Source organism: Athene cunicularia (assembly GCF_003259725.1).
Source record: "Athene cunicularia isolate RWA chromosome 11 unlocalized genomic scaffold, athCun1 chr11_part1, whole genome shotgun sequence".
Lineage (NCBI taxonomy): Eukaryota > Metazoa > Chordata > Aves > Strigiformes > Strigidae > Athene > Athene cunicularia.
Window position 1 is genome coordinate 14484581 of NW_020799113.1, and position 23861 is coordinate 14508441.

The following is a 23861-nucleotide window of genomic DNA, read 5'->3' on the forward strand; positions in this document are numbered from 1 at the left end:
CCTTCAAACTGTTAATGATGATATTTTTTTTTTTTTTTTTTTAAAAACATATAATGGACCAAAGACTGAGGATAAAATAGGTGTAATCTAAGAAGAAAGCAAGCTCCTTAGTGAAGTCGTCTTAAATCCAAATCACTGGGCTATTCAAGTCTGTAAAAAGACCCTGAATAGTATGCAATTTGAGACTGCAGAAAGGTGCTGTTATGACCAAAAGATGGTATAACATTTGTGGGATTTATCTTACCAATCACATTTTTTAAAGTTATTAACTTTTCAAATATTTATATCTTACACATTTTTAAAAAAACTGTGTGCATGGTTAAATGCCATCTGTACTGAAATGTTCAAAACATTTGTTCCTTTTGATAAAAATGCAAATCTGGAGAACTGTTGTATCAACATATAACAGCCAATGTCTGACACGGTGAATTATCACAGCTGGAATTAAATTGTCTCTGAACAGCTGCTGGCAGCAGAGCTTTCATCAATGTTTGATTCAAACGTAGGAAAGAAATTCTACAGAAAGAAACATCATGTTGTCATTACAGATGGGGTTTGTGTTCATTATCACAAATAACACTGGAGCTAGTGCCAAACAATATTCCCTTATCTAAGCAGTCTTGCTGGGTAAAAAGAGACGGTGACCATTGTATAAATGATTCATAAAATATTACTCTTAAGTCTAACCTTCTTATTTATTGTTACACCTTTCTGCTTATGTTCTCTGAGATCGCTTTTTTAAAAGAGCACAAGAATCACCACTTACAACATGTAAAATCAAGGCTGCCCAGTTTCTAAGCTTTCCTCATGTTAAGACCATTTATGGTTTGCACCCTATATAAATAGTTAGTTCTTGTTCTCTGTATTGCTATGCACATTACCAGACAGTGCATCTTGCATTTGCCATCTTTCCCTTTGGAATAAGAGCTGTTGACTTTTAGTGGCGAGCAAAAGGTGTTTCTGTCTGGAGCTGGAGTCAGTATTAGCATGTTGATAGTCTATTAACTGGCTGTAAGGCGGCACCACTGTAACAAATACAGAGAGCCTGTGGTTGCCAAACCATTCTCCTGTTTCCGTTCCCAAAGGGAGTGATCAAATACATCACCTCCCCAACACAGCCTGGCCCCTGGGTTTGCTCTTGATCCTGGTCAGAAGTTCCCTTCACATAGCACATACACTTCAGGCAAAAAAGTTGGGTTTTGTTTTCTAACTTATATGAGTATTAAGAACCCAAATTAAAATGTTTGTATCGATAACCAAAATTAGCACATTAGCTAGTAATGACTATTACTAAGCTTGCTTTCAAAGTGTACACCTACTGTGCTTTTTATTTGTTTCCTTCTGTGTATAATTTTTTTTCATACATAAAGCAGATTTGTTTCTATTGACATGCTATGTAAGTAACAGCCTTATGGACAGCTAAATTGACTAGTAATGGAGAGCTGTCAGGTTATTTTCTTTCTCATTAAAGTCTTTATTTTGTGCTCCATAAAACACACAGAAATTCAGCACTTCACTCTTCATCCATTCAAAGTCTGTTAAATTATCACAGCAAACAGCAGAACATGAGCATAGATAAAAAAGAAAAAAACATCTACCTCATTTGCAGCAAGAAATGCATTATTTGCCTCTGCCATGTTCATGTAGTTGTTATTGTTTCCAAACTGAAAGAAAAATAAATATTTGGATTTTAATGTATGCCACAATAAACTTTTCTTTACCTCATCACTGGCATAAAAAAAAGTTGAAAAACCCCCCAACAAAAACAAAACAACAGATAAGATGTAATTTTTTCAGATGTTCTTTGAAGTCAGAGCTAGATTGGATTCAACATTATTATTATTACATACTCTGCACCCCCAGGTCTGTACATGGAAGATATCCAAGTGTATCTCTTCAAATTTCTTTGTGCACGTAGGAAAGCCACCCCACAGACCTAGAGGTGACTTTGGAAATTAAGTGTCCATTAGAAAAACACTATTCTCCAGAAAAGACATTTCAACTCCACTACATCTTCCCTGACACGCATTATAATATTTCTGCAGATGATCCTGATCTGGAGAATTGCTGCAGTTAGAAGTAGCTGGCGTATTACCATTCCAAGTAGACCTGGTTTTAGAGAGATGAAGGTCAGTAAGGGGAAGAATGAGAATCTGCAGCGTTGTTCTTAAAATCCCATTATTTCCACAGAATTAAAAAAGCCAAACAATCCCCCTTTGTCTATCCTTCATTCCAGTTGAGCTCCCACGCCCCCAGTGAACATTAACACAGGAAAATTTTGCAAATCAGAGAAATTGTATGACATCGAGACCTTGAGATTTACCCAGGGTGGAGTGGGCCGAGTGCCCACTTGCTCCCACCGAGATGCAACTCCTCTCACACAAAAGTGATCTGAAAGGATCCTCTCGGATGCCATAGAACACTTTCTCCAAATTCTCAAGTCTGAACAATTGCTGATGAAGATAAGTACTTTTACAGACTGAGCACAGAAAAGAAAAAGATTATCAGCTTTTGGTTAATTGCACTTAGTGTGCCTTATTCCCCTAACCAGCACTTCCAAAAAGCAGGTATTCTGGTAACTATTTCTGCATACATTCCTGGAGCTGGCAGGCATGTAGAGTTTGCTTCAAGGAACAGATACCTTCTCCTGCTCCTTCAAGGAGAAGCTACCACTAAAACACCGAATCACAGTCTTTCACATTTTCACATTTTCATTATCAGGCACAGTGCACACTGCAAAGTAAGAGTATCAAATGAGAGGAAAGGCCCTGTGCTGTCCCTGCAATGCCCTGCCACACTAAACATTCTTTCCTTAACTCCCATTTCTGAGTTCTGTAAAGCAATTTTTTTCAGGAAGGCTTTGTTTTATCTTGACAGATCTCGGTGGACATGCCACCCCACCCCCCGAAAAAAACACCACAGCGAACAAATGCCACCACCATTATGTTGCAGCATAAGCTCTGCAACAAGTGAATGAGAATGGGTAACCATGCACTTGCACTGATTGTTCTTTTCAAGAAAGAAATCTCTTGTGCTTCCAGAGCAACTGAACCTGTCTTGAAAGGAAAACTACTTTCCTACAGTTCAGTTTGCTCCTTCAGTACTTGGTGCCCGACTGTTTTCAGCAGGGAAGTGTTTCAGACCCTGACTCCCTCCAGCCTCCCCCCCCAGCATCCCAGAGCAGTGGAGGGGCCAGAGTGAGCCTTTCAAGAAAGGCCCTTACCCTGAAAACTCCAAAATCCGTTTCTGAAAATAAGACCAGAAGGTAGAAGGAGAAAAAAGAAAGAAGAAGAGGAAACTATAGCGATAGAGGATGAAAAAAGGAAAATGGACACAAAGAATTGGAGGCTCATGTACCTGATGAATTGTCTAATTGACAAAACAGGACGTTAACAAAATCAGAAGACAATCATGGGGAGGAAGGAATAGGAGATGAGATTCCTCATTCTGAAGTATGAAACTCCATTTGTGTACTTAACATGCTGAATCTTTCAACCTATAACACATGTTAAGCAACAGAGGCCTTAACACAATATGTAGGCTGCCTCATAGCTATTAAAACTCTGTTATCCCCAGCTATGCAGATACTCAAGTAATGTCATCCATTTTTTAAAAAGCCCAGATGTCACCTATTTTTGGAGATTAAAAAATTAAAATAAAATTGCACATTCGAATTACTGTTTTGGCACATAAGGATGTGTGTGTGGATTTGTTGCACAAAGACATAGTACTTCAGGCTCAACAGTGAGATCAACAGGACAGATTTTTTTTCATGTCAGTTAGTGGCAAACTAAGAAGGATTTACATGAAAAACTGAAATGGCTTCAATAGAGCTGTTCTTTCTGCAGTAACAAAAAAGGAAAATGAAATCAAGCTTTCAAATTATACCTAAGTACAAAGGTACAATAGGCAAGTATAGCTCTAACATTGGACAAATAAATGGGAACAAACCCTATCCTATTTTAATGAGCTTAGCATCCTAGGGGCTCCAATGCCTCAAAATGGAAATGAAGCTGATTTTTACCTTGAACAGTAAAATTCTACATTATTTTGATCTACACGTATTCCTTACACCAGAGCTACTGCTGTTCTGATTGCCAAGTGGTTTTCTTCCTTTTTGTATTATTAAAGTAAAACAAAGGGGAAAGTGACAACATAATTTTCCATTTTATTAAGACTGTGGAAGCAAACAATGTAACGAGGAATGTCAAAACTAGAAATTACAAGTACATATCCTTAAATTCATTCTGTTCTTGGGCTACAATATTTAAGACCCTGTTGTGTATGACTCAGGCACTGATATCAGAACCTGGCATACTTAGGCTTTGATTAGAATGGATCATAACCACTATTATTTAAATTTATTATTTGTCTTTGAATTAGAAATCCATTGAAGGCACAGCACAATTATCAGTGAGTATTTCTAAGATTAAACTTCCTTATTATCTAATGGTACCTATAACAACAAAAGAAAATAAAATTGTTATTATCTTAAGGACCTAAACAATTCAAAAAACAAATTAAGCTTAGAGTGAAATAAGAACTGGGTTAGAAATCCTCTTCTGAACAGTTAGTCTGCGAATGTAATTACTGAAGAAACTACAGCTAATCAGCTGTGAATTGTATCCATTAATTAGTATTTGCCCTGGAGAAATGAGAAAAATCAGTAACAATGTTAACACTGCAATGCACTGATGAGTACTGAAACACAGGGCCCTCAGCATTTAGTCAAGCAGGTGGCTCCAATGGTCCAAGTAATTTAAAAAGCTCTCACCTGAAGTGCAGAGCTAGAATTACAAAGCACTTCTTGCATATCTTTGTATCTATATAAGGCTATAATTAATGGCTTTTAATTTAGAAACACTTTGTGATCAGCTGGGAACAGTTATAAATCATTCTAAATAGAGCAAGGGGTTCTTGTCTATTTTAGTAAAATAATTTGGGAAAGATGTTTTTTGTGAAATGACTCTTGTTGCAGTCAACATTTTTCTCCATTTATTTTCTAAAGGATCCCTTGCTCAGACCCCTCACAAACATCTCAGAGCATTGCTACAGTTGACAGCAGGCATTCAAATTAAGGCAAGATCCAGCAACTTGGTCTACCCAGGTAGACTCTTGAGGGGTCCCCCCTGTTGAGTTTCCCTGGGACAAAAAAAAAAAAAAAGGAAAAAAAAAAAAAAAAAAAAAAAAGGGTGAGATGCAGCACCTAGTCCAGCTGTATTTTTGTTTCATACCAGCACGGGGGTGCTTTGCACATTACCATAGCGATTAGCAAGGTTTTGCATAAACTTCTGCATCTAAAGATCTCAGAGCACCCTCACTGTGTAAATAAGGAAGAATAATATCTTATCAGCTTCCTTTGGCGACACATAACATTGCATTACAAACTACTATTCATTTCCTTTGATTTCAGGAGTTCAAACTCCATCTTAAGTTTTGATAAATATATTAAACATGAGTACAACAATCTACTGTCACAGCAAACCAACGGAAACCACACGCATATGCTGATTTCATGAAACGGACTGCAAACAAACAAAACCTCTCCTGAACTTGTTGTGAATCGCAGCTTTCATTCTTCATGCAAATCACTGCATCAAAACTATGACAGTTCGGCTCCTCTACTCTTTATGTTGCAAGGGCACTTGAATCTTGGTCCTACTGAAGAATAAGAACCAACATGAAGACTGTAATGAGACAGTCTTCATGGATGTTTGCTTACTAATACCTTGTATAAAGAACATCAATAAAATTAATTATTTCTAAAATAGCTTGTTGAAGATCTTCTCTTAGCTTTGACTACCAAACCAGAAGCCCAACATCTAGCCTTATTCATTTTTCCTAGAAAGGGTGTATATTTGCAATACCAAGGGAAAATTAATGCCCTCTATTCTTCCCTCAGTGCATGTCCTAATGAAAACCAAACCAACTCCTTTCAAGGATTGGGGATATAAAAATTGTATCACTGCCCCATTTCTACAAACTGCATGTTTTCACAGACCAAACCTCCTAGGCCAGACATTACGATACTTGTTTGCAAATCAAGGGATTAGCCACCTTAAATCAGCACAGTGCAATGCTACTTGGGCTTTCACACCATCCTTTGCACTCACCAGAGTTTAAAAATTGGCTGGTTATGAAAGCTGAGGCTAATGAGTGGTGGTTTTAAGAAAGAGGTCTCACATGATGAACATCACAGAAAACCTTAGCAGTTCGAGATAAAAATCAGTGACTAAATGTCCACAGAGTCCGAATTCCTACTGAAAAAAATCTTCTGAAAAATCTCAAAATGTTAAATAGTGGCTATTGTCTGGGATCTTCTTTTGCAACTGTGATGACTCAAAAGCCACAGCAAGAAATAAAACAAGCAAAAGAGTTTACACCATAAAGCCATATTTTAAAAAGCACAAAATGTAAAGCCAATAACTAATTTTGAAGGTGTTATAGTCACAAAAGCCCATTTTGAACCTATAAAAGTTAATGGAGATTTTGGTACTGATTTTAATGGAGAAATTACTTTACTTAAAATATTCAGTCATTAGTATTTATTACAACTTTCCACATTTCTCTCTTTAAATCAATTCTATTGTGGTACAACTCTAATCTGAAAAACATTAGAACTAACACCCACTATTCATTCCCTAAAAGATGCAAATACAGAAATACAAGTAAGTTAAAACCAGACACAGAGAAGCCCAGACTTTTATCTGAGCATCTCAGTGGAACAAAAATGAATTTTTAAAATACTAGTATTTTTATGCTTAACAGTAAAATTAATCAGGCAAATACATTAGATTTTCTAAATAATTCTTTTTATAATATTGCTACTTAATTTAATAGTGCAACCGCAAGGAAGAAGAAACCATTGGAAGGGTTATTATTCTACCACAGAATACCACCAAAACCATGGAATGCGAATAAATGTCCCAAATGAATAATTCAAACAAAATATATCCAGAATAGGAATGAAACACATTTTATCATCTTCTCATAACTAATCCACATTTTGCTTAAAAGGAATGATTGCAATTCTGTACTCAAAGACTGCATATCATATATCCCAGAATAAATAAAAAAATTAATAGTTATTACAGAATCCCCTCCCCTCCCCTTTTTTTTTAATTAAAGAAATCCCTATCCCAACTGTTACTGCAAAACAGAATTCAGACTTAGTTATCATAACACTAACAGTCCTTTCATAATTATCAGTTAATGTTTAGTCAAAATACACATTTGAGGTTTCTCAGGATAATATCTCCAGACAAAATTTTCACTGGCTTGATACTGAACTACTGCCTGCAGAACTAGCTCTAAACTAGTTCTGTCACAGTACTACATAACCACTTGCATATGTATTTTAGATAGTGACACATCCAACTTCTATCATTTCTGATGCCAATTTATTGCTTATGGAAAATGGCAGCCTCAACTGATCACACTTCCAGTATTTCTGCAGTAAAATTGGAAGCCATATTTTAAAAAATACAGCCATTAATAAAATCATTCTTTTACGGTGTGAGCATGCTCATATTTTTTATATAGAATAACATCTACTTGCACAAATATATATTATAGCAAGGATCTCAGTATCTTCATATTGAGCAAATTAATTCCTCTGAGGTTACACTATCCTTATGAGTAAAAAGAAAGATAACGATCCCAAAAGATGTAATTACAGACCAAAACTAAATTACTTTGCAGGTCTAAGTACTGTATCTTAATAATTCCACCGGAGAACATCTTCACTGCATTTGGGCAGATTTGATTTTGCTGCCTGACCAATAATTACAGCTCCAGCAAATACAATGTCTGATAAGGACATCAATTAAGAACAAGCATTGTGTTATTTAAAAAAAAAAAAAAAAATTCATCATGTTCACAGTCTGTCTGATTGAATGAAATGCCAAATTAAATTAATGGAGATTGCTAAGTCTAGCTGGCTGGTGGGGAACCATGCAGAAAGTGGGACAGCATAGACAATAAACTGTCTGTAATTAAAAGATGAGAAGCTGGACTAATGCTACTTCAGCCTGATTACTCCAAACAAAACAATATACACTAAAATTATTCTGGCAACAGAAGTACATGGAGTGGGAGGAGGGTTTGGAGAGGGGGCTGCTGATTTTTTTTTTTTTTCTTTAGTATCAACTATCAACATCTATGAACAGCAGGGTCCTCACCAGATATATTAAATTAAATATTGCATTTTTCTCATCAGGAAACACAATTTTTTGTTCTCATGAATGTAAAAGTAACAGACAAGAATTCTCCAATCATTTCTGTTCTAGATGGATATACAGCTAATCTCTACCGAGGTTTTAGTTTTAAGTATGACGTGTTCATAGCAAGAGCAGTGTTCTTTTCTGGAAGAGCAAGTCCTTCAGGACAGTTTCAATACTTCAGAAGCAGGATGCAGTATTCATATTATTTTATAAAATACAAGTATTCTATTTTATTTTTGCTACTAGAAACAAGGAGGCAGATTTTAGTAGCTGGTTCACAGATGCAATGCCACTAAAACTGTCAGGGATTTGTATCACTGTAAGTGAATGAAAAAAAACCCCAAACCCAAACAGAATTTTAAAACTAGAGTTTTAAAACCTTGTGAATAAATAAGTAATTTTATCTCAGAATGAATGCAAAATGGTATTCTCTATTTTGACACTAAATTACTACCTGTAAAAATTTCTGTACTCCTCTGGCAGGATGCTAATTTTGGAAGAAATAGCACACACTGCCAGACGCAAGAGGTATTATCTCCCACAGACAACATGCAGCTATTGAAGGTTAAGGATCAAGTCACTAAGTATAAAGGAGATGGAGAATTGGACCAGATCCAGTCAAAAGGCTGTCCATTTGGGTCAGCCTTTGACCAAATATTAGCAAGTAGAAAACGTATCCCAGTTACATCAAAGATCAAACCACTACATGCGTGTGTGCTCAAGGGCAAGGATATATTCACAGAGACAATGCTTTTGTCAGCAAAAGATAAACTTTTTGAAGAATTTCATGCAGTACTGGGCTACTAGGTAACATGTATTTTATATATGAAGTTTATATTTGAGCTTTTCCATTCATATTCTTACATCCAATTTATGATTAGTGATTATTATAGGATAATATAATAGAAATCATCTTTCTGAGACAGATTACAGTATTATTCTTATTTTCAGTAGATAATATCTCCTGGAAGTGGGTTCATTTCCTGCTAAATTTTGCCTACAAGTTTTCTAGGAAAAGATCTTCAATGTATTATACATGTGAAAAACTACCTAGGAAGTGTTACCTTTGGTGATCTCTGCCACCAGAACTTACTGTACAATAGTTACTTCTCTTAGTTTCTTCCACACCAGGATTCTCTAACACACCATATCAGGATCCTGCAATGATCAGGAGGAAATACAGGCCCCATTAAAAACAAAAGGAGTTCCTATAGGGGATTTCACACCAGAAAGCTTCATTTGCTTAAGAGCACATTGATGATGAGTAACTAGCTGACAACAGACAGAAACACCAAATGTTAAAATAAATATATCTACATACACAGTTTTGCAGTCACATCCCCAATGCTGAATTTTGGGCAAATGAATAATCTCATTAGTGGTTCATTAATTATTGAGTCTGTACATAAGTATCTGTACAATCATACAGTTGACAGTCTTTTGATATTTAAAAATCTCAAAAGCCTTTAATCCAGGGGACCATTTAGTGTTGTGGTAAGGCATTAGCTGTTTTTTCTACCTGCCAAGCCACAGAAATGTGGCGTTCAGATCACAGCTAACCCTTGCAGGAGGTTAAAACCTTCACGGGAACAAAAGCACAAACGCCAATATGGTGGTTGCTATTTGCTCAATTTATTAACTGCGCAATTGCGTTATATACGTCTTTCTGTACATCGCGAGATCTTTAGTTCCCTGTTCTTTCCGTACATCATGAGATCTTTCATGCGCCTCTATTCTTCCCGTACATTGCGAGATCTTGCAAGAGCCTCTCCCTACAATTTAGATTTCATTTTTGAGTTTTAAACATCTGCTGCAGTAATTGTTATACATATATTTATATACGTGTGCCTATGCATAGATATATGTATACACACACATGCACTACTCTTTGCTTAGAGCCGAAAAATCTCAGTGGGATAAAATACTTGAGGAAGATCCAAAAGAAAAATAGACATTTATATTTTTTCCTTATATCCTCAAATCTCCATCAGACACACTATTTGCAGATACTACGGATTTCAGGTAAGCAATTAGAATGAAAACATTTGAAGTTACTTTAAAAGCTTTCAACCAGCAAATAAAAACTTTGACAATAACAATAAATAGCACTGACTTAATCTCTCTGATTCCAGCCAAGCTCTTTAATATGAACTCCTTCAGTGAATTCCATGGCCAAAAGCTGTAACCCAACAATATTTTGCAAAGTGTGATACTGTGTGAGTCTTAGGAACTGTAATGAAAAGAATATTTAATAGTCTCATGTTAGACATTTTCAGATCTCTTAAGAAGGATACAGTCTATAAAAGTTTTTATATGCAAGAAGTAACTTTGCATGAATATGCACAGTATTATTATTCTGTTGACTGACAGTCAAGGCAATTCAATATATGCCAGATTTTTAATACTAGTTATTCCATATTTAAATGCATAAATATTAAAAGGTGGTCCAAGGTGCCATCCTGGTCCTAATATTTATGCAAGATTGAGGTGTTGCAAAATTAGTCTGAATCTTGACAGTTCTCTCCAAGACAAACATACCAAATATTTTACTGTCACATGTTCAGTGAGTTTCAATTTACTGTTTTGGCTCTTTGAAGACAAGAATGGATTTTCCATTCTGCCCACATTGCCTTCAAATGTAAAATGGAGAATCAAACATGGATTCTGGGTACATCTCTCCATCCACCTACATATACTAAGACTACTTTTCCTCTGTACAAGGCTAATACAAATATCAAACTTAGACCAATCGATTAAGTTTCACATAAAAGACTCCACAAGATCCACAGATGTTACTTCAAAGAGTTCTGAAGTACCTTCACTATCATCACACCCTGTTGTTGTCTGAAGATTAAAACAGGGGAAGAGACCAAATGTTAAGATAAACACATTCCGTAACAGAGGCCACTGTAGTTTAAGTATTTGTTTAAAAATATACAAATATTTAAAGAACATGTTTTCTTTCTTTGCTTTCTAATCTAGAGCAGTTTGAAGTGATTACCCATGAAATTATTTTCATCATCACTCTCATGAGCACATACTCATTTGCTGGAATAAACCAGATCAGATATAAATGTCACAGAAGAAATATATTGCTGAAATGCAAAAAGAACTTTCTTCTATGACTAGGTCTCCTGTTTATATACATTTTTCTACAACTTTGTAGCAATTAGGTTTCCACATGAAAAAGGTCTTCTCAAATATGGAGTTTCAGAGTATCCATTCAATGTAGGTATTTTACGAGTTACATTTCTCTAAACAGCTCAAATTATATGTAAGATCTTATTTCTGATGACATCAGAGGACAGATGGCAGTTAAATTATGCTTTTTTTCCACAAATGCTCTAAAGAACTGAAGCAAGGGTAAAGCACAATTGCTCCCTTTCCACAGCCCTGTGAGAGGGTGGAAATGTCTCTATTCTCCATGACATTTACCAGATGGAGGAGCCTCAGTCTCTCTCAGTACGAATGGCCTCGACACGTACACGTGGTACTGCAGAACAACTTGCAGGAAAGAGCCCAACCAAACCTGTGGACCTGATACTGGGGCTGCCTCTCCAATCTGCCTTCCCATGCCCCTCTAGGCTGTGGTAGGAGCACCACTGCCAGCGACTGTGAGCCACTAACTGGTGTCCCACGCGGGGACAGGACCCCCAGCACACATGGCACCTGAAAGGCAGCGAGGTCCGGAGAGCAAACAGCACCATGCCCCCCTCTGCCCTAACATATCAAGGTTGGTATTAAGGGCCCTTCTCTTAACTCCCCCTCAGAGGACAACTCTGTACCTCTATTGGAGTATCCTTTTACCCCCAACAGTTTATTTTTAACTGCTGTAAGGGATTTTATTTTGGGGGGGATGGGTGGGGAAATGCATAAATACAGAACTGGCTTTGCCAGATGAACATTCTGTTTTACCTTCCTCTTGGAGACATGAAGTACATACAACCAAGGTGTTTAAACACGTCTACCCCCTCACTTATTTTATATAAACTAAGCACTGAATCTAAGCATTTCTTAACATAATGACAGCATTTTATTCTTAGAATCCCAATAAATTGTTTTATATCACTATATTCAAGATTACTGTAACATTTTCTCACACAAATTTAAAGTGATGTGATTACTCTGCAATTGGGCTCTAAGTAGCTTTTCTTAGAATCTTATATCAAATTTCACTCACTGCAGCGAAAATTGTAAATTCCATTCTAGACTGTGATTCAGCTCTACTACACTAGCGAATTATATCAAATTTTAAATATAAAATTGATAGAGAAACGGTGAAGCAGATGCAGATGTTTTATAATAATCATAATGGAGGATCAGTCAAGACACTTTCAGGCTAAAATCAGTACATGCATAAAATCTTAAATATCTCAACTCTCAGTCATGTTGATACCATGAATTCCTGCGATTTTTTTCTGAAATTAAATACTTTCCACTTTAGAAATACTAATCATAATTAAATAGAAAAATAGAATTTTTTAAAAGTCTGTATTAACTCCACTTCATTATATGCAAGGTTGTACAAAACAAGCCATCTGTTGCAAAGACAACTTGTAGGATGTAACTCTGCTCTTATTACACACATATCCAAACGAGAAACAGAGAAAAGTCACCCAGAAACACACTGACTCCAGCACTAGACTCAGTGCTGGCTACCGTCGACCCAAGTTCTCAGGTGCAGCATGCAACAAGCAATGCCCTTCTATGTGGGAAGAACAGAAAAGTACAGGCGAGGCTCAAGGATTTCATATGCTAACCTTGTAAGAACAGGGGTTGTACAAGAAAATGACCGATAGGCACAAGATCTGGGAATTTTCCTCAGGCAAAAATGTTTTCCGATTTGGAAAAATTACGTGTGTCAATATAATATAGATTATAGATGCATTTTGGAAACTGGGACACAACACATCGCTTCCTCCTGTTTCTTTACCTTGCATCAACCTTAAACCTGGAGAATTTTTCCACTATTTTTAGTTGGAGCTGGATTACAAATCCCACAGCAGGGAGGCCTCTGGAGAGTCTTCAGCAGCAACTAACTTTATTTAAACATGCAAGATTGAATTGAACGCAATGCTCTGCAATAACAGTAGAGGAGAATTAAATTTAAGAGTGGAATAATCCCTCATGCTATCTTGTATTCCTAATTTATGCCACTGAGACTAATCAGGCTTAATTTATCTATCTTTAGCTTCCCACTGTTTCCTTCCAACCTAAAGGCAACGTTTTGGGCAGCAGAAACTTTATTTTGTAGGTGAATAACCTACTTTAATTGCATTTTCATGCATTACTACAGTCTAGCATTTTCTTCACTTAATTGGGTCACTGTATTTCTTCTTGTAAGTGGGCACAGAAATTACATCCGATACTGGTTGCAGCCCCTGAGGTTCTGCAAAGAGTTGAGGACACACAAAGGGTATACGGCAAATTCCATTTATGACGTGTGAAAGGAATAAAGTTTCATTCAAAACCTTCACTACTAGTAATGAAAACATGAAAATCCTAATGTTAAATTATTGAAATCTTATATTAAGAAAACTAATAACAGTTAAGAAAAATCAGGTTGCTCTGTTTACAATCTTATTTCAAATGCCACCTGACTGATAGCCTCCCAGATGCACGGCTGGCAATGCCTAGCACCATATGAAAGCCAGGCCACTCAAGTCTTCAGGTGATCTTTCAAAATACTAATGACTAATTAGCCTTAGAAGAAGTTCATAATAAAAAGCACATCAGGCATCTCAGTAATTTTCAGATGTCATAGAAAAAACAATGGTTTTTAATATAAGACTAAAATTAGTAACAGAAGTTCTCTTGAATAGTCAAGTACTACACTTCATGTCTCGATGTAAGCAAGCCTAAGATTTGATACATGCAAATTCTTCAGTTTCTTTTCTTGCAGTATAAAAGACACCAGATCCTAGTGGCATTTCTGCTGCCAAGCTGTTCCACTGCTCAAAACTCATGCTCTGAAAATAATCTCCTAATTTAGTGGACTGAGACAATTCAGTGTCTTATGCTATTCACAACAAAGATGTGCAAGAAGTTGAATTTAAAATATTCAGATTTAGTTCTAGTATGAAGTCAAACTAGATGTATGAATTAGCTGTAATCTCTTCATGAAATTTCTTTATCTGAATGTTCAGAAACCATGCAAGATATTCCTAGATATTCCTCTCAATCACAAGCCAGGTTAATAATTGGAGACCAAATGGGAAAAGACATAAGCTTATATTCATGTAGCACTCTTAAGTCTTCCTTACCAGCCAATGGCACGATGGTGATCTGCACTCCACAAAAACATTTCTTTAAGTGTCTCTGAAACAGTGTTTTTGACACAGAAACTATTCTGATGGAACCAAATACTACTTTGTACCATAACCACGTGCTTCTGGCAGGCAGAATCCTGCTACAATTAGCTGCAAACTACTGCAAGTTCTCTCATTTTTATTTTATATCTTGAAGTTTATCGTTCCATCCCACTTTTTGAACAAAAAATTTCTCAGAGATAAGAAATCTCTGCATAGTAGAAGTGAGACCTGTACGCAGTGTACTCTCAGAAAATCCCATATATTCAGGGTTTTTTTACCAAATACCCAAGGCTAAAACTGTCTCATTACTACAGTATTTTTGGATCCCATAAGAACTTTAGCCAAGGTTTACAACACAGATTATGTTTCTGTGATATCAAAGTTGCCCAAAAGTTAAGAACTACTAATCCCACGTCTGGTTTTGGTAAGTGAAATGATGCAAAATCATGCAAGGGAGCGTGAAACATGAAAATTGCTTTATATTTTCAGAGTGAGAAAAAAATCACAGGAAATCCACAAAGTTCATTGCTTCCCTCTCTGCAAAACTAGGGAGATTTTGCTCTACCATAAAATTTCTCAGTCATTTTATCTACCTGAATTGGAAGACCCTGCACACTTTTAGAGTGAACACAAGGAAGAAGGAACAGAGGAACAGCACACAATGTTCTGGCAGCTTTCTTGCCACCAAAAGAGGAACAATACCAACCAAGGGTGGGGAAATAACTAAATGGTCACAGTAAAAACCAAAATGGTATTATGAATCATGACTTTCATTTAATTTGTATAAGCATCTGGAACTGTTTCTGATAATATTTATTGTTCAGTGATTTTTACACTTAAAAACCCCCAAACCCAAACCAAGCCATCCTCCAGATAATGGTTTTGCCTGTAATTACTTGCCTGATCTGCCCTGGAATTATTATAACAGTTCTCCAGTGAAAGAGATTTCCTTTGCTAATCAAAACAAGGTTGCTCAATGGTATTTTCAAAACTTAGGAACAACATAAAAAATACGCATGTATTTTATGGGAGAACTCAGTTGTCAAATATGATATATATAGTCTGGTTTTGAGAGGAATAAAATTATATATGTAAGTGCTAAAAAATGATGCACAAGTGCTGGGTACTAGGCGGCAGGGAAAGGGTGGAAGAAAGGTCCGTAGAAAGGTATAGTAAGAAAATTATTATCAGAGGATAATAAAAATTAGCTTATCAGACAGATATAGAAAAGATAAACTGAAAAGTGGTAACAGAAAAGGGATGAAAATAAACTTTGAGGAAAGATGAACACATAGCAAAGGAAAGGTATTCAAAATTAAAAGAAAAAAATTGATAAATTTGTGATACCTTGTAAAACATGATTTTGAGAGCATCTAGAAGCAATTCAAATCATACGTATTCACACAGATGTTCATATAAACATCATTCTTTCCATGTTTTGAAAAAATGGACAGCTTGTAATAGTGACTATTAAATTTAAATTAATCTTAGAATTCCAGATCACTACTAGTTCTACAGGAAAAGGTCTTTTCCCTTTGTCTCCCATACAATCTTATGTTTTTGCTTTCCAAACAGCACGGAACAGTTGTCCATGTTCAAGTTCACATACATCCATGGGAAACTGGGTAACATACCATGATGATTCTTCACACATCTCTGTGCAGGACCTTCTTTACCACCACTAAAACCAACAATGACAGATGACAAGTGACACGGGATTCTCTTCCAGTGCTATAATCTCACCCTCATCCAAATGTATATACAAACTACTGGTTATAATAAACACTTCCAAAACCCCCACATCTCTCACAAATCAAAATGCAAAAAATAAGTTGTGTAAGGGTCATCTAGGAAAACCAGAAATCTGTAGTGGTACTTACCAGGGAGAAAAACAGTGAAGGGTTATTTGCCAGCATAAAACAGGCTGTACCGTTTGATTCAGGTGGTGGTGGTAGTTCTGTGCTATATTCCAGTAACTGGAATATCATCTGTAGCTAAACTAGCTACTATAAAAAAAAATAATAAAAGGGCTATCAACTTTCATGTCAGCATATAAATATATCACCTTCTGAAATAAGAAAAAAGTTTCTGCCATACTGTAATACTTAACCATGCATGTGTGAAAAGGGCAATAAGGAGTGAGTGAGGGTGCTCGCACTAATTACATTCCTTGCAGAGATGTATACACTAAATGCTTCATAAACAGAAGATCAAATTGAAAGAACACCCAATCTCTGTAAACATGGCAAGTCTCTATAAACCCTTCATTATTCTCAAATGCAAATTCTCTTTCTACTGTATTCATTCCTCCTACATTTTGCTCCATAAACAGAAATTTGGGGAAAGTCAGGCCCCTTCCCAGTCTCTTCATCCCCTCGGAAGCACAACCCATGCTGGTGGCTCAGTAACCTCTGTCTCCTTCAGAGATATAGAATGGTGTTGAGCTTGTGAATACCACAGTGCTTCAACCTCATTAATGGATTTTTTTATTACTAGAATCTAAAAATGGCTATTTCACACACTGCCCTCACACCAGGAGTTCCTAGGTCATCTAAACAGAGTCGTCAACATTTAGAATGATCATCAACAACAATGACGGAGATTTACAGCATCTCCAGCTTCCATAAAATGGTTATATGCAGGATTCAATTTCAGCTATCAGCAGCAGTGGGAACCAAACTAAAGGACATTCCAGTGACAAAGTCACAATATCAGCACTGCCACCTGCAGCCACGTTGTTAAGTGACCTCAAGTTCCAGAGAAGATCTCCTGCATCATGCTTCAAACCTCCACCCACTTGCTTGCTTAGTTATTCAGTCTATAATTCAGTATCCCTTTACATATGCTGATACAACTGTTTTTGCGGTCCCACTGCAAAAATGAAACATTGAACTCGTCAGGATTTGGGGAGGTAAAGGCAATTCAAGTTTCTTTTTCATCTGGGGCTAGAACGAGGAGTGGAAGAAGAAACTCTTAAGCTATCCATAATGACACATGTGGCACACTATGGAACCACACACTTATTTACCAATAGAAATAGGCAAATTTTCAGTAATCATCTTGCTGACTACAGGAAACTTTTTCAAAAAAGTCAGCTTTTACAGAGAAGCTGAATTACTAGCAAACTGGCCTGGAAGGGCCGTGCTGGACATTTACAAATCTTATTTACTCACTGAAGTATGTCGGATATTCTGTACACAATTCACTCCTGACTAAGGAATAAAATGCACGTGACCTAATGGAAGCAGTGATGATTAAGATTTATATAACCAGTAGATAAACTATGCTTTGCTGTTGTGCACTACTGAGAAGCTTACGGGACAGAAGCAGGATTAGTTCAGGACAAGGGAAATTATACATGTAAGAGTTAAAGCTTAAGAAAAGAGATCTGGCTTATATCAAGTTGACGCTTCAGATAAGAGACTGCATCATAACAGGTTATAGTTGCAAAAATAATTTTGATTGGCATATCATTTATACTAACTACTGCTTGGAACCCAACCAGAGTATGCAGTGTACTACAAACTGTTAGGAAATATATCTGCGCATTGTTCAATATTTACCATGTGCTTTATTTTGTAAATATAAGACCTGGCAGAAAAATTTAGAGTATTAAAAATAGTTCTGCTTAAAAAGAATCCCCTTTTCCCTATAAAAAGAAGTATTTCACTAACAGCAGTTCATAATTTTGTTCAAAAATGTTCACAGTAAAGCTAAATAAACTTTCAATGGGAAAAATTTGATTGCTTTGTTCAGCTGCTCAAACAGATTTCTATCTCGACTTATTTGCATATTTCTGAATATTCTCTTTCAGGCCCACACCATTTCTGTTAGCAAAATCAATTTTCTGTTGGACAAAAAGTGAGATTTGGTCTAATGATTTTAAGCTTTTAAATAAACATGAACCAAATGGTGTAAAGAGCTCTCCTTTTAAGAAAAGATCCTTGCTGTTTGGAAAGAAAAGAATTCTTTGCATTCACAGATATCAATTGACAGCAACAGATTTTAACATGAAGAGAGAAAAAAAATATACAAGGGCAAAACAAAAAGAGCTGCAACCTAATTGTGTAGCTACAACACAGACTGATGCTAAGTTTAATTTTTAAGGAACACTGTGTACAGCACATCCATATATAAAATGTAAAAAACATTAAACTATGATATAAAAGCTTTATTATTGATTTTCCAGAGCTCAAACAATACTCATGTTTATGAAATTGTTTCCTCTGCACCTGAAGAGGACTGTTCTAAAATCCAACAGTTCTGCAGAACCCTTAGCAAACACCAAGCAAACGCAATTTTTTCTAGGTCTGTTCAGCTCTGCTAATAGTTATTGTTTGCACAACTGTAACTAAGTACATTACCAACTAGTTGTTCAATCTATATAAATTTAAGAAACACACATTGCCAAGGAGTGACTCATATATCAGTCTATTATATGCTACAGAGCTGACTGTATTAAACAAATCACTTTCCCTACAGCTGAAGAATAGAAGCTATATACAGAGCAGAGGTTATTGTCTAATTTAAATCTTGGCTCTCTTCCCAGAGCTGTACAAGATTCCAATTTGTGGAAATGTTACTCTCTGCTACTGCCAGAAAGGCTACAGAAAATGGTATTGGGTGCCTTCCAGAAATATGTCTGCAAAATGCCAATCAACAAGTCACTAAAGATTAACAGTATGACTGTACCAAATTAATTTAAATTATAGAAACATATGGCTAGGATGTTTGCACTGCACTTAACACAACACCTGCTTCACAAACAGCTAAGTTTTCTCCCACAGTATAAAATAATATATATTAAACAACTTGAACCTGATTCCTATAAATGAAAAAAAAAAAAATCACTTAATAAACAGTAACCAGGGGTTACCACTATTAGCTACAAGCCACCATTTTGTAATTATTAGATCCATTATTTATTTAAAATTTTACATCAACCTAGATTAAGTAGTCCTTTCCCATCAAAGAAAAAGTAATTGGCAACAACTGAAATGAAGAAAATAAGATGACAGAAACAAACATCTTTATATTCCATTTTAAAAATCTAAAATTCTAAGTTGATTCTGCTAAAATATTTCCAATCTTGTAACAGTCCTTCAAATACAGTGTGATTGTGTCTTCTCTATATATATACACACATAAAGTTGACACTCTTAAGCAAAAGTCACTCCTGAAATACAATAAACTCATTAAAAGTTAAAAGATTAACAATCACACACCAGAAGTCAAATATTCTATATTTCCTTGATGTGTTTTTTCCACTATTTTTATAAAACTCCTTAGTATATATGACCATGTCATCAAATTAAAAAAAAAAAAAATTTAAAAAAATCAGTGACAGTCTTAGAAATATTTACACATTAGTGTATGCCATATTTCAGTTGAAGAGGAAGGGAGCTGTTTTATGTTTCTCTCCACTGCTTTTCTATTATTGCCTAGCTAATGGAAATACATCAAACAAATGTTCTACAAGAGCAATAAATATTAAAGTTGACCTATCCATCTGGAAGAAATGAGAACAATACTGCTCACTTTTAGCCCAAATATGACACTGATAAATGAAGCCGTGAGATTCCATCACACTTTCAGCAACCTGGGCTAAGCGCCCACCACGTGATTCTTGTACTGGCAATTTTCTCCATTCATCTTCATTAGGCAGTCACTTGACCTGCCTCCTAACATCCCTGTCAAATTTGAACCTTCGGGGGGCTTGCTGCACTTTCTAACGATGTACTCTAAAAGCTCTATTCCCTTTTGGAAAAAAGCTCAGATGAACATAAAAGAATATATGAGCCATTTCTTCTGGAGAGAGAACCATCAGATACTAGTCATGATCAAAAAAAAGGAGATGGCAGTACTGTATATGTGACAGTAGGAACAGTAGTGTTCTTACAGTCCAGAACCAACAACACTGCCTGGCAGAAAGCACCACTGGGCAAAGCAAACACCCTTTTGGTCATCAAAAGAGCATTACACATTCAAATGAGAATGTGCGTAACCTCTTGCCACAAAGAAAATGCCCTCGTTTTCCCCCCCTCTGTCACTGCTTGAAGAAGGCTAGGACAAGCAGCCATAGCGTTCTTAACCTAACATAATAAGAGCGCTTCATCACATTAGCAGTTTTACATTACATCCTCATTATTTTCTTTTTCAACAGTATAATAATAACAGCACTGATTTGATTATTCTGTAATAGTGAAAATGAATACCAATTCAATATGAATTTGCCAGTATAATAAAAATCTCCTAACAGGATTCTTAGAGACCTCCTAGAAAGACTGTTTATAACTTTATGATCGCTTAGGGAAATCAGAAAGGCTAAAGGCACCAAAAAGCGTTAAGCTTTTGACATTAAAACTATCTCAGACATTCACACAATTACAATACCTTCATTAGAGTAGATCTACAATGTTTATCTGACAAACATCTGATGTATCGACTCTGTTTTTCTATTTCACACAAGTCATTTATCTTTCTTTTTTTAAAGTCTTTAGAAATAAATATTGTAGACTGTCATGGTAATGCAGCAACTAAAATACACCCACATAGATTTCTTTTACACAGTGAGTTCTTCAACCTTTTTTCATGTTGATCAGGTCTTACATGAGTGGTTCTATACAGCTGCTAAGCACACCAGGGACTTACTCATCCAGGAAAACATGGCTGAATGCAAGTAAAGACTGCAGAATCAAACAGAAAATACGTACGTGTGACACAGAGGTAAGATGGATTTCACTGTAATCACCAGAAAATAACCAGAGATTTCTTTTATACAAATCAAATTGAGTCCTTTCATGAACAGATACTCCAGTCATGCTAAGTTGGATGTATAGCACTAAAATTTTTATTTTTCTTTTAAAAAGCGTTCAAACGGTATCTGATTTCAAGTGAAAACACAGAACATCTTATTACCTGTCATTATTTCACAGGGTTCTACAGGTATCAGAAACCACTGAAATACTGAATACTGAAACTGCTGAAATACTGAAAACATTTTCAGAAATGTGGAAAAGAGAAATTATTAACAGATACGCAATTTAAAAATCAAGACCTGGCATAAGTGTATTTATGGCAGATACATTAATTTATTGACTACAGAAGACATTACAGGGAGTAACTAAGTCATCACCAGTAAGGTGGTGCACTTCCCTGCACAATATTAGGAACATTTCTCTATGAGCTGGAATGCTGATCTGAGCTTCTTTTTAATCATAATTATATGATCTTACATCAGCATTAGAGCATCACACAACAATCCCTGGCAACATTTTCATCAGGCTTTTACAAGACAACAGACAATTCACAAGAAAACCATCGGTGGTATTAGGTTTCACCTGAGCCAAGACATTATTATGCTGTACTAGTATTATCTGCATTAGTATCTGTGACTGCAAATGCCTTTACCAATACACAGTGAGCCTCTCTTTCGAAGGAAAAAAAATGCGTTCTCTCTTACTTGCTTGTCTGAGATGCTGAAGATTTCAGGCCTTCTGCATTGATTCCAAGTTCAAAGTTTGTCATGTTTCTTTCACTGATGACATAGGCCTTGGCCATTTTCTTTGTATGAACAGATTCTTCTCAAGAATGAACGAATGTCTCTGTGATGACAGAGAGATTAAAAAACTTCACAAGTGGTTTTCACGTGTGGTTCAGTCTACAGCTGCTGCAGACAGTTGATTCTCAGTATAAAAAACTTGGAAAGATCAGCTTGCAGGTCCAGAGGTTCCCCAAATCAGCTCCATGTCCATTATCTATCCACTCTCTTTGTCTGAAGTGACTTCTTCCAGAAGATTAATATCAAGTTAACAATGAAACAAACTGCTCTAAACGGAGTCTCTGTATACAAGATGACAATAACTTTTCAATATTTTACTGAATTCTGTTCCTGGATGAAGCCTGATTCCAACAAGATTAAAACAACTGCTTTGCCAAGATTGGTAGCTAGAAAAATCAAAACACTAAACAATGAAAAAGAGAGGCCTGAGGCATTTTTCAATGAACTTCTTGGGGGGGGGAAAAAAAAAAAAAAAAAAAAGTAAGAGAGAGATCTCAGCACAGCCCCAAAGATGGTCACATGTATAGTAAGAGATAAAATGTTATATGAAAGTCTAAGAAGGCATCTCAGAAGACTTTATTAAGGAAAAAAAGCAATCATTTCATCTGCTTCCAAGAAGCCATACATGTATGTATAGGACAATCCTTATATGCTGCATTTCAGAGGGGAAAAAAACCCAAGCAAACAACAGATACTCCAAGAAGTGGAGTTGTACAAGAAGCAAAGCAGATTTTTACCTCAGCTAGCTGATGTTTGCTGTAGGACATTTCATCAAAAGTGAAGATGATATGTTATGATAGTGTCAGCTTTACCATCACCATCTTCTGTCATGTTAGAATTATTCTATGGCTTTTGATGATGAAGTGACTCTTCAATTCTTCAAGACTGAGTGACACTGAAGCAACCTGTAAAAGTATTTGCTAAACACCTTCAGAAAAAAAGAAGCAAAAGTATTCTATATTTCTTGAGTTAGGCTATGCATACATTAGTATGCATATTAGTAATACTCTAGTTGGAATTGGTCTCTCTCCAAGTGGAAACTTCACTAAGCAGTTGTACCTTGACAGGAGGCAACTCATCTTAAATTTCATTAACTTTTCTTCTACGCTACTTTCTTAACTTTATTCAATATGCCCTTTCAAACACAGTTCAGCCATGAACTCTATCATTTATAGTGCAGCATTGTTTGTGTCGAGTCTTTGTAGCAGGGTTATCACTACAGGTTAATGGATTTGTGTTCTGAGAAGCCATGATTAGAATAGGTTTACCAATAGTGACCTGTGTTCTGCATTATACAGTGAAAAACATATCTAGCAGCATGATTGTTATCAACCATCAAAAGAGATACTGAGAGCTGAGTGTACAGATAGCACTAAACTCAGATGGTTTTATTACTCTATACAGGTATTGCGCAGTGGTTAAATTTGACATGTACAAATTGCTGAAGTGAAGGTTTGCAAAATAATAGTATCTATCAATGCTAATGGCTTAGTTTAGAAAGAGATGTGCAGGATTTCAAGCACTGCATGAATATGTATTTAAAATATTTGTGGCACTTTAATGGACATTTTCATTAGCAGAGGTTGTAACGATGGCAAAAATCTGAAATTTTATATAAGGTCTTAAGTTATTACAATGATTCCACAAAATTCAAAGAGATACATTCTTATTGTTGGAGAAGACATTAAAAATTAAGACCCTTGAACTCCCCTTCCAATACAGCTATTCCAGTAGAAAAATCAAACATAAATAAAGGAATAAGTTTCC

The 23861-nt window shown here is 36.0% G+C and overlaps 1 protein-coding gene across 7 annotated transcripts in view; it reads right to left on the bottom strand.

The window, feature by feature from the left end:
- Positions 1–23861, bottom strand: part of TOX3 (TOX high mobility group box family member 3) — an 84516-nt gene that overhangs the window by 27534 nt on the left and 33121 nt on the right. For 2 of the 7 annotated variants that reach the window (XM_026856749.1, XM_026856748.1), the window contains exons 1-2: positions 7681–7740; positions 1599–1664 (exon numbers count right to left, since the gene is read on the bottom strand). In XM_026856749.1, coding sequence (XP_026712550.1) covers positions 1599–1664; positions 7681–7740 — 126 coding nt within the window. Of the gene's footprint in view, positions 1–1598; positions 1665–2323; positions 2443–7680; positions 7741–11055; positions 11067–16630; positions 16638–16758; positions 16766–20468; positions 20481–23861 lie in introns of those variants that run through there. The other 5 variants (XM_026856747.1, XM_026856746.1, XM_026856750.1 and 2 more) reach the window with 4 other exon arrangements.